Here is a 12,512-nt window from a genome sequence, read left to right on the forward strand (position 1 = left end):
ACTGTAATATTGTTAACAAAGAAGGAATAAAGAGCACTAGACAGAACTTGATTTTGGTGTCAGCATTTTCATCATACAATTGGTTAATGAATTAAGGGAAAATCATTATGGAAAAGCAAGAAATGACACCTATTTAATTCATCAATGTCATAAGGTTAATATGATTTGTTTGTCAGAGGAAGAATTTCCTTTCTCTGTCAATATATCATTCAAGAGAAAGGAAATATGTAGGACAACACATATATTTGCAGTTCCACATAGAGCAAGTTCTCGTGCTTCCTAGAACATATCCATTTAATCTAGGTCCTTCGGTGTCTAGATTGAAAATGCTATAGTTTAAGGGAGATTTTGATGTTTTCATCCAAGGTACCAATATTTTGTTGGGCAACATTCTTTGCTAACTGATCATGGTTTTATTTCTAGATAAATGTAACTTCATTTCACTAGTATGATTTTCACTTTATATTATTCAAATTATAATGAAACAAATGTGGTTTTACCACATGGATTCCAAAAGTCATTTTTACAGTCTTTTAACATTTGACACAGAGAAAATCTGTACAATATGGTCAAGAAGCCATAATTTCTACATTTCCTGTTTCATTTTCCCTGTGAACCCAGCCATCGCACTTTCGGTCCTAGACACGTAGTGTAAGTTTATCTTATGTTAGAATCTCAAAACCATAAATTATTGAATAGGATATAGAAGAAGGCTTTGTGAACTTTTGAAAACTGAGATTTGTTTCATCAGTTTTTTCCTTTCAACCCACATTTCTTTGCGTAAGGATTACTTTTGTGCTGCATTGGGAACCATATTGATCTTTGAGTCTCTATCTTTAACTACAACTCAGCTTTGTGCAAACATATTTACCTTAGGTCATCAAAATTTCTCTCATAGTTTCACTTGACAGCCATCACAAATCCTAGGTTTCACAGCTATATTTAATTTTACAGTCTTCAGCTGGTGAGTTCTTTCATTTGAGTCATTTTCTGTGCTCCACATAATAAATTTCCAAGGCTTTCACATATGTTTTTGCCTTCCATTCCCATATCATGTTTGCCACTGAAAACACTGCTTGGCACAATAGTATCCAACCATAGTCTTGATATGAGGTTATGTAGACCAGTTTCTACACCCTGAGCAAACACATTTCTTCAGTGCGTTTGAGTAGAACTGACCAAAAGTTTGTGCCAGTTGACTATTCTTTTTCTGAGATCCACTTTGTCAAGCCAGATACAAGCTTCACCAATCAAGGTCTTTTTCATAAACTTCCCTCCATTGGAGAAAAGTAAAATCTAGGAAAAAAACAGTCAAAGTTATATGTGGGGGGAGTATGGGTGTATGGGTGTGTGTGTGTCTGTGTGTGTGTGTATTTTTCAACCTCTTTGAAGGAAACTTAACAAAGAAACAGCTCAGATAAGAGAGGGTGTGAATGAGAGGCAGAGCAGGCATATTTATAAGAAGACTGACAACAAAGATGTCCTCAAGAGATCTGCATAATGTAAATTAATTCACATTAACATTTTTGTTATTTCCCAAAGGAAAAGACACATCCTGAATAATATGAGAGTGCTAGGTAAGTGAAGAAATGTGTAACCAGCTAATTCTAACAAGCTATGTGTTTACACTGCTGGAAAATCTCATTAAATAACTTTGTTAAATATATTTTTATTAGTTTATGAAGTGGTAAATAAAATGCAAAGTAATTGAATGCTGGATAAGTAAATAGGAATTTACAAGGCATTGATTTTATTTGGCATTTAATTTACTGGAGATTTTATTGCAGTACACCACTTCCAAAGTGATTCCTTAAGTCCTATGTAGAACTTACTCCACAATGTCACAGACTAAAGAGATACTAGACATGGACTGAAAGAAAGGTAGTGAGCACTGGTTGGAGCTAACCATTAATCTTTGTCAACAATTACTTTCTTCCTTTAGGTCTTGCTTTTCAGAATCACCTACAGTAATACATTTTTATTCTAGGTTAAAACTTTGCTTTTGTGCTTTTCACTTCAAAATTCACATTTCTTGATACTTCTTCTGGCTTCTGTTTTTGAAACTTCAAAGAACATTGTATAGTTTACATAAACTATATTCATTTCAAAAAAACTCAAAATCTTCCTTCCTATAGCGTCTTTCTTGATTACTTAATCTCTGTGAATGACATACTTGTTCACATAAACTTCAGAGTTTACCATTTAATTTTTTATACCTCTGCTCTAATGTCAGTTAATCCTTTCCATGAGTTTTTGCTTTGTAATATATCATATTTATCTCCAGTGCAAAGCTTTAAGGGCTAGAACCCTGGGGTCTCTTCCCACATTTTTCATTTCATCCCTATTTCCTCCAATTTCTTCATTTATTAGTTGTTTTTATATCTACTGAAGACATACTTTGTGCAGTGCATTGTGTCAGGCTGTAGGACAAAGAACAATGAAAATTAGGCCTTTCCCTAGAGCAGCTGATAGTATAGAAGTGACAGGTAATCATAAATCCAGACAGACTTGGATTGACAGGGTAAAGTAAGCAAAGTAAGAGCAATCTATATAAAACAAACAGAACGGACAGAATAGAAAAGCTGTGGTTGTGGACTGGATGAGTTGAATGGTCTGTGGAATGCCGAAGACTCCTAGGAAGATCTCCTCTAAGAATTATCTTCTCAAATACTATATACTATGTGATTAGTATATAAACATAGAGTAATATACTGGAAAACAAATATGCTATGAATAGAAATTTAAAAATTGCTATTTAAAAATTAGTATTACTATGTAACCTGCACTTACCTGAAGAGAATGTCCAGCAGGACTTAGACTGAATCTAAAAGTCTCATTGAATGAGGGCTCTCGATCATGTCTACATACTCTTGTTTTTTTCTTGATCACCTTTTTTTGGGTAGAGATGTTCATTACATATAGTTTCACATATAAATCTGAAAATAAAGATTCAGCCTGTTTAGTGTCCAGCAATCATCAGAGTTTCTTTCTTTTTTTTATTTTTATTTTATTTTATTTTATTTTTAACTTTTATTTAATGAATATAAATTTCCAGTGTACAGCTTATGGATTACAATGGCTTCCCCCTCCCAAAACTTCCCTCCCACCCACAACCCTCCCCTCTCCCACTCCCTCTCCCCTTCCATTCACATCAAGATTCATTTTCAATTCTCTTTATATACAGAAGATCAATTTAGTATAAAGATTTCAACAGTTTGCACCCACATAGAAACACAAAGTGAAACATACTGTTTGAGTACTAGTTATAGCATTAAATCACAATGTACAGCACATTAAGGACAGAGATCCCACATGAGGAGCAAGTGCACAGTGGCTCTTGTTGTTGACCCAACAAATTGACACTCTAGTTTATGGCGCCAGTAACCACCCTAGGCTCTCGTCATGAGTTGCCAAGGCTATGGAAGCCTTCCAAGTTTGCCGACTCTGATCATATTTAGACAAGGTCATAAAAGACAGAGTGAGGATAGTAACCAATGATCCTAAGAGTGGCATTTACCAGGTTTGAACAATTATACAGCATTAAGTGGGGAAGAGGACCATCAGTACACACAGGTTGGGAGTAGAGCCATTGGTGGTAGAGTAGAGGTTATGATTACAAAGGAATGAGGCCCAAGTGTGCTAGACAGGGTCTAGAACAAAGCACAGAGTCATTATTAGAGGAGCTAAGAAAGGTGCTGTCTAAGCTACAATGAAGTTTTCTGATTGAGAGGCAAATAGAACCTGATAGAAGGGGCTTGATAATAATCTGTTGGGCTTTAGGCCTTGTAAGTTAAGAGGCCCAGACCTATCTATCTCTTCACATGGGGTATATCCTAAGGGAGATATGAACCTCCTAGGGGAAGGCACTCTGTTGACTTTCATTACTTGGCTGGCCTGGGAGGAGAGCTGGCCAGGTAAAGGCAGGTGGCATCTCTAACAGGAAATTTACAGTTCTGCCTGCAATGTTGCTGACCCTACTTGACCATCCCCTCAGCTGCAGTGGTCACTTTGGAAGTTGGGCTGAGTGAAGGGCTTTTCAGCTTAGAGCCAATAAGATCTGTGGCTCTGACCTGGGCATCCTTCGACTCCAGGGCAGGTCCATTTCCAGTGATCCAACTCTTGGCAGAGCTGCCAGGGCTCTTCACAAGCTGACTTCTGCTGAAGCCCAGGCTTACCACATTGAAAGCCACTGCAGTGGACTGGCCTGTTGTGTCTCCTTGAGGGCAGATCACTGTACAGATCAGTCATTAATAGGCCTGCCACCCATTGCTTCTGATGCCTAGCTTTCTTTTCCTCCTGGTTTGTGTTCAAGCAGACCAGAGGATGCAAGTCAAGGGAGTGCCCAAGTCCCATCTCTAATCTTCGGTGGCCTGAACTACAAGTCTATAGTCACAGGCATGTTCTGTAGTAGTTTTTCTAAGGTAGACAATGCCCATGAGGAAAATTATATTCTCACTTTAAAACTTTCTTTCCCTTTGGTCTGAAAGGGAGGTTTTTTCTACTTACTGTATACTTCGCTGATGGCGAAGTGAATCTAGCTATGAGATTATTATTTAAGTTCTTATTTTGGCTATGCTATTACAGAAAAATGTTAGCCATCGCTTTTATAAGGTCTAAAGATTAAATTGTGCATCCTACAGATTCCTTCATAATAGACTTAGTTTCCTACCTTGAAGAGAATAGAGAAATGAAAGAACAAGTTGGGCTTAGAATAGAGAAATGAGGGAGCAAGTCCTAGATCACTTGCTGACAATAGCAATATTACATGAATACTTAGCAAACCGTTTCAACCATTAGATAACAACTTAAGAAAACATTTACCAGAAGGTCCAATGCCTTCTATAAATTTTAAGAATCATGTATTTGAAAACACCTCTTAAATATCTAACATGGTGTAGTTTGTTTAACCAGTAAACTTAAGCACAACCATATAAAATGTTTTTAGTTTCTTTCTACCAACACGTTTAAAACATATGATACACAGATTCAGGTCACACAAATTAAAATGTATCTTTGATTGATTTTAGCAGCTTAAATTTATGGACAATCTTATCTATAAGCCATTTAAAATAAAACTCTTAATAAAATTTCCTATGTGGACATACAATATGTACACACATATAACATAGCATAATAGACCGATATAGCAATTTTAATAATAGCTTTTAAAATCTTTAACTCTTTTTGTAGATTGCCAATTGATTTGAATTGCTTTTTGTTTTTAGATTACTTTAACACATTGCTTTAACAGAGCATCAGAGTTTAATTCTATGTCAAAGAGAAATTGAGCTTCCTGTGATCTTTTGCTGTGAGGTTTCTTTCCTTTACCTTCTTTCATATTGAAAGATTTATAATTGTATGTTGACAGTTTTCCCTAAATTTCATAATAGAGCAGCAGATTGTGTACAATTTGTTTCAGAAAACATACAGTGGTTTAAAAATAAACCAATTGTCTTGGTAATTTATATCTATCTTCCTGTTGTTTAATAAATATATATCTTGGGACAGGCATTTGGCCTAGTAGTTAGCACACTGATTAAGATGGTAGGTGTCCCATATTGGAAAACCTGGGTTCAATACCTTGCTTCGATGCCAGAGCCCAGGTTCCTGCTATTATAGACTTTAGGAGGCAGTGGTGATAGCTCAAGTCATTGGGTTTCTGTTATCCATCTGGAAGACCTGGATTGAGTTCCTAGTTCCTGACTTTGGCCCTGGCCCAGTCCCAGCCACTGCAGCCATTTGGAGAGCAAGCCAATGGGTGGGAGGAATCTCCCTGTCTAACTGTCCCACTCTGTCTTTCAAATAAATAATTTTTTAAAACAGAAGATAAAGATATCACTCTAATTTCTGCATTAAAATAGTAAAAGACGCCGGCGCCGCGGCTCACTAGGCTAATCCTCTGCCTTGCGGCGCCGGCACACCAGGTTCTAGTCCTGGTCGGGGCACCGGATTCTGTCCCGGTTGCCCCTCTTCCAGGCCAGCTCTCTGCTGTGGCCAGGGAGTGCAGTGGAGGATGGCCCAAGTGCTTGGGTCCTGCACCCCATGGGAGACCAGGATAAGCACCTGGCTCCTGCTATCGGATCAGCGCAGTGAGCTGGCAGCAGCACGCCAACCGCGGCGGCCATTGGAAGGTGAACCAACAGCAAAAGGAAGACCTTTCTCTCTCTCTCTCTCACTGTCCACTCTGCCTGTCAAAAAAATAGTAAAAGACTAGAATAAACAACTTATTCCATATAAAATAATTATTTTTCATATTCTCTGATACATTTGAAACACAGATCAAATTTTATTGGCATTTCCCAGAACATTTAAGACATACCATAATAAATTCCTAGGCATATTATATTTATAATTATCATAAAATTACATACCTGGTAAATGATCAGGAGACTTAAATTTGTAGGTGATATTTCTGCATTGGAGAATTTCAACTATTAGTTGTTCACCATCTGTCTTCATTTCCTTTTTCAATGCGATCTTAATTTCTCCCATTACCTGAGTTTTAACTGGAAAATTTATTTAAAAAGTTAAGGAATTCTAAATACATTTGCTAAATGTTTAATTATTCACTCCTATATTTACTTATTGAGTGTTTACCAAGTACTAACCATTATTTTTCCTACTGCAGATACCCAGATGAAAAAAAATACTGTCCAAGACCTTAAAGTGTGAATGGTCTCATGAATTAATTGATAAATTCCATAGATACTGAAGCAAAATTTGCTAAACACAAGGACAGGAAGTAACAAGGAAGATGTGAGGAAATACTAATATGTCAATGTTAATTTTAGGTCAAAAGAGGTAATATGTCAGACTACAAGAAAAGACATATACATGAAAATAATAATATTCTAATATAATTCATGGGAATAACAAATCCTAGGGCTGAAGAATTTTTCTTTTTTTTTTCTTTTTTTAACTTTTATTTAATAAATATAAATTTCCAAAGTACAACTTTTGGATTATAGTGGCTTCCCCCTCATAACCTCCCTCCCACCCGCAAACATCCCATTTCCCGCTCCTTATCCCATCCCATTCACATCAAAATTTATTTTCAATTATCTTTATATACAGAAGATCAATTTAGTATATACTAAGTAAAGATTTCAACTGTTTGCACCCACACAGAAACACAAAGTATAAAGTACTGTTTGAGTACTAGTTATACCGTTAATTCACATAGTACAACACATTAAGGACAGAGACCCTACATGGGGAGTTAAGTGCACAGTGACTCCTGTTGTTGATTTAACAATTTGACACTCTTGTTTATTGTGTCAGTAATCACCCTAGGCTCTTGTCATGAGTTGCCAAGGCTACAGAAGCCTCTTGAGTTCGCCAACTCCGATCTTATTCCGATAGGGTCATAGTCAAAGTGGAAGTTCTCTCCTCCCTTCAGAGAAAGGTACCTCCTTCTTTGATGGCCCGTTCTTTCCACTGGGATCTCACTCTTTCATTTACGTCATTTTTCAAAAATACTTTTAAAAGAATAATTCAGAAAAGATTTTAGTTTTTACTTCTAAAGAATAGAAATATGTTGAAAATCTATGCACATGGTTCTAGATAATTTGTTTCAAATATTCTGGTCGCAGGCTTTCTTTTCACTCTTAAAAAATTTAGTTTAATTTTATCTGAAAAAGCAACAAAGAGAGAGAAAGAGAGAGAGAGAGAGAGAGAGAGAGAGAGAGAGAGAGAGAGATCTCATCTACTGATTCACTCCCCAAATGCCTACAGCAGCTAGGTGGGTCCAGTCTGAAGCCAGAGCCAGGAACTTGAATCCAGGTTTCTCACATGGATGGCAGGCACCCAAGTACTTGAGCCATCATCTGCTGCCTCTAAGAGTGTACACTAGCAGGAAGTTGGATGAGAAGCTGAGATAGGACTCAAAACTAGGCACTCTGATATGGGATGCTTTGATCCCATGCAGCAGTCAATTGCTATGCCACAATGCCCACCCTTCTTTACACTATTAAAAACACACAAGACCTTCAAAGAATCTTGTTTATGTGCATCATAGCTACTGACATCAGAAATTTAAAATGTCTCATTGGTAATTTTAAAATAAAATTATATACTTAAAATATGTATTAATTCAGTTAACATAAAAATAATGTAACTATAACTATTTGAAACTGACAGGCCGGTGCCACTGCTCAATAGGCTAATCTTCCGCCTGCGGCGCCGGCACCTCGGATTCCAGTTCCTGTCAGGGTGCCGGATTCTGTCCTAGTTGCCCCTCTTCCAGGCCAGCTCTCTGCTGTGGCCCGGGAGTGCAGTGGAGGATGGCCCAAGTCCTTGGGCCCTGCACCCGCATGGGAGAGCAAGAGAAGCACCTGGCTCCTGGCTTCGGATCAGCGCAGTGCGCCGGCTGCAGCGCGCTGGCCACAGCGGCCATTGGGGGGTGAATCAACGCAAAAAAGGAAAACCTTTCTGTCTCTCTCTCTCACTGTCTAACTCTGCCTGTAAAAAAAAAAAAAAAAAAAGAAAGAAAGAAAGAAAGAAAGAAAGAAAGAAAGAAAGAAAGAAAGAAAGAAAGAAACTGACAATATTTTCCAAAACAAAAAATATGGAATGCTTTTTTGTTTAATTTTAATAAATTACTAGCTTATAGAAGACAAATGGGTTCTTATTCTTGTTTCTACATTAAATCTAGTGCAAAATATTATTTTAGTTGCAGTAGATGAGGGAAGTCTGGTCTCACACACATGTGCAGTTAGAAAAGGGATGAGTATTTTATTCTTCTCTCAGGCAGTTGTGATTATCTTTGATATTACACTAAGACTTCACAAGTGGTGCTTTCTTAATGGTTTGTGATAATGTGGAAGCTGATACCAAATCAATGGACTTTCTGTACTAATACTTTAAAAATCCATCAGTCCACATTGTATATTGAACAGATCTTTTAATTTTACCTTACTTTGCCAATCGCACATTTTAATTTTTGAAAATATTGATTCACTGAGTTATGCAGGTTTTAAAAATGTTGACATATTTAATATTATATTGAAAGCACATTTTAAAATATCAATACCGAGATCATTAAGAAAGTCTTTGTTTTTAAATATTTAAATATTCATTTTTATTTATTTGCAGAGAGAAAGGATAAAGAGAGAGAGCAAACAGCAAGCAAGAGAGAAAGAGACAAATCTTCCATCTGTTGGGTTACTCCTTAAATGCCCACAGCAACCATGATCTCTTACTTCTCAGTGCATTAGAAGGAAGCTGGGCCAGAAGCACAGGAAAGATCTGATCTAAAATATTCCACTATAGGAAGCAGGTGTCCCAGGTAGCAGCTTAATCTACTGTGCCACAATGGCTACCCCAAGAAGTCTATAAAGACTAAGAAACTGTCAAACTCGGTGAGGCAGACCCAAAGTTAAAATTTAATATAAAATATCATCAATTGTGTAGTTTTCCTGTATTTGTTAAAGTATAATAAGTAAAAGTTGTATACACTTGTGTTGTACAGTGTGCTGTTTTGATACAGACATACAGTGTGAAATGATAAATCAAGCTAATTAATACATTTGCCATTTCACTTAATTTTTTTGGTGGTAGGAATATTTAAGATCTACTCTTATAAAAAATTTACAATCATATATTATTAATAACTATAGTGATCATATGCACAGTAAATGCCCAGAACTTAGAGTGACAAAATTGCTTTGTTAATTTTTGAGGAAATAACAGTCTGAATAAGCACCAAGTCTGAAAAAGCTTGCAAAATGAGTGTGATCCAAAATGACTGACTAGAGTGCAGCCATGCTGACTCTGAGATATGAAAAGAACAAAGGAAGGACGATGCTTCCAGGGATCTGACTGACAGAAATGTTCAGTGGAGAAATGACAAAACAATGAATACTCCTGAGACAACAGGAGAGAAGTTGGAGACACTGCTATGACTGGCAGCATGGCACCATCAGCTGCTGGCTGTGAGCTGCCATCTTACCAAGTCAAGGTAGGAAGAAACTGCTACGCTTCCCACCAATCACAGCTTTAACTGAGAGGGAATTCCACAGTCACCCACTGACTTTCACTTCATGCTGGGAAGGTGACGGGTCTGAGCAGCTGGTGGGCTTGGAGCAGGGAAACTGCACTGACTTCCTCCACACCCAGAGTACCAGACTCAGCAGTGAAAGGCTTTGCAGTGGGCCTCTATTCCTCTTAGCAGAATCAATCAAAGTCAGAGTCAGGACAATCTGTGGGGCAAAGCACAAATTCCCTGCATTTTGCAGCTGTGGGAGTTTTTGGGCATTATCCCCAGTGCTATGCTCATTCACGTTACATGATCATGCAAGAGGATTCTCCTTAATTTCTGGGTGCCAGCACCAGAAGTAGCCCATAAAAATATTTGCTCTCCCATTGGGATATCTGAAGTGACCTCACTACACCCTGAAACACCTGGGTTGTAACAATTAGTTAGATATTTGTCAATTCCACTGGAATTGATGCAGTGGACTTAGAGAAGAACCTACCTGAATTTCACCTCTAAACTCATGCCCACCACAGTAAAATCTCTTGTAGACATTATAGTTTCCCTGAAGGACTGGAGCAGGGTTCAGTTCACATCCCCTGGTCCCAGGACTAGGGATGTTGGTGCTGTAAGCCACAGCACCAGTTGGGCTCTCCTATCAGGAGCCACAGAAATTGGTGCACAAGCCTCAGCACCATGAACTCTTGCTGGTGGGTCAAGAAGACAGACACCTTTGTCTCCCTCAGCACCAAGAACAAAATCTTGACTGTCACAACCCCCAGGAAGGCTGATACCAAACTCTTTCTATGCTGAAGATACACACACTAGTAAACTCATATTCTTCTCAAAGCCACAGTTATATCCATATGAACTGCAGCACTCTAGACCACTGTGTCATTTACAGACAAAGCTGACATTGATGATAGCAAACAAAACAAAATCACCCAGAGACCACACTCCTGGGAACACATTGAACAAACCCAAAACAACAAGCCAAGTGATACCCTGCAATCCAGTTAACCCATAAACTATTTTCTAATAAAACCTACTCCATAAAGAAGAAAGACAAATTCTCCAGATGGGTAGATATCAGCCTAGGGACACAGGAGACATGAGGAAACCAGGTATCATGACACCTCCAAAAGAAAACACTAATCTTCCAGAATCAGACTTTAAACTAAAGGAAGTCTATGGAATGACAGATACACAATTCAAAATAATGATCATAAAGAAACTCAGTGCAAAGTAAGAGAATAGAGATAGACAGATTAAAGAAATGAGGAAATCAGTGAATGGCATGAGTGAAAATATTACTAAGGAGATAAAAATTATTAATAAGAAACAAATAGAAACTTTGAATATGAAGGCTTCAATCAGGGAAATAAATAATTAACAGAAGAATAGACCAAGTGGAGGAAAGAATTTTTTACCTTGATGACAAGAGTTTTGAAATAACCCAATCAGACAAATATTTTAAAAATTCAAAAGAATTATGAAAGTCTATACCAAATATGGGATACCATTAAGTGACCAAATATTGCATATTTTAGGTATTCCTGAAGGAGAAGAAAAAGAGAAAGGCACTGAAAACCTAAGTGAAATAATGAAAATTTCCCAGGTCTTGAAAGAGACATGGATATCCAGGTACAAGGAGCTCAAAGAACCCCAAGTAGACTCAACCAAAAAAGGTCTTCTCCAAGGCATCCTGCAGTCAAGTTGTCAAAAGTTAAGGACAAGGAGAGAATCCTAAAGACAATAAGAGAAAAGTGTCAAGTCATGTGTATAAGAAAACTAATTAAATTAACAATAGATCTTTCAACAGACCATAAGAGAATGGGATAATATATTCAAGGTTGTACAAGAAAAAACTTCCAATCAAGATTGTTACAGCCAGTGCAATTAAATCAGTATATGAAAGAGTTATTTGTATCTCCATATTTATTGCAGCTCAATGCACAATAGCTAAGATATGGAATCAACCCAGATGTCCATCAACAGATAACTGGATAAAGAAAATGTGGTATATATATATATATACTGTGGAATACTACTCGGTCATAAAAAAGAATGAAATCCCATCTTTTACAACAAAATGGAAGGAACTTAAAACCATCATGCTTATTGAAACAAGCCAAATAGGTCAAATATCATTTTTCTGATAAGTGGTAGTTAATATATAATACAAAACGATGTTTAGGGATGAAACAGACTTATTGCGACTTGATTGTTGGTTTTGACCCTTGTTCATATTCCTTTGGAAATATAGTCTTTTACTTTTTACTTGCTGAATATTATTATTGGTGGCACATTAAGCCTGTGATTATGGAATGCATTTAAATCATGCTTTTTTTGCAAAAATAGAAGAAAAAAAGGAAAGAAGGGGATTGAGGGAGGGAGAGAGGGAAGAAAGGAGAGAGGGAGGGAGGGAGGGAGGGAAGTATGATTATTTACTTAGAATTGCACCTAGGAAATAAATGAAATCAGTTCTCTTTATACTAATACAGCTTTTTAGAAAATGAAGGAGAAATAAGCTATTTTA

At 37.2% G+C, this 12,512-nt stretch overlaps 1 protein-coding gene across 1 annotated transcript in view; it reads right to left on the minus strand.

Moving 5' to 3' along the window:
* Nucleotides 1-1,155: 1,155 nt before the first annotated feature.
* The window catches only part of PCLO (piccolo presynaptic cytomatrix protein), a 623,081-nt gene continuing 611,724 nt past the window's right edge, over nt 1,156-12,512 (minus strand). Inside the window, exons 23-25 of the mRNA XM_062178496.1 lie at nt 6,372-6,506; nt 2,791-2,936; nt 1,156-1,296 (exon numbers count right to left, since the gene is read on the minus strand). Coding sequence (XP_062034480.1) covers nt 1,156-1,296; nt 2,791-2,936; nt 6,372-6,506 — 422 coding nt within the window. The remainder of the gene's footprint in view (nt 1,297-2,790; nt 2,937-6,371; nt 6,507-12,512) is intronic.

Source organism: Lepus europaeus, chromosome 1, assembly GCF_033115175.1.
Source record: "Lepus europaeus isolate LE1 chromosome 1, mLepTim1.pri, whole genome shotgun sequence".
Lineage (NCBI taxonomy): Eukaryota > Metazoa > Chordata > Mammalia > Lagomorpha > Leporidae > Lepus > Lepus europaeus.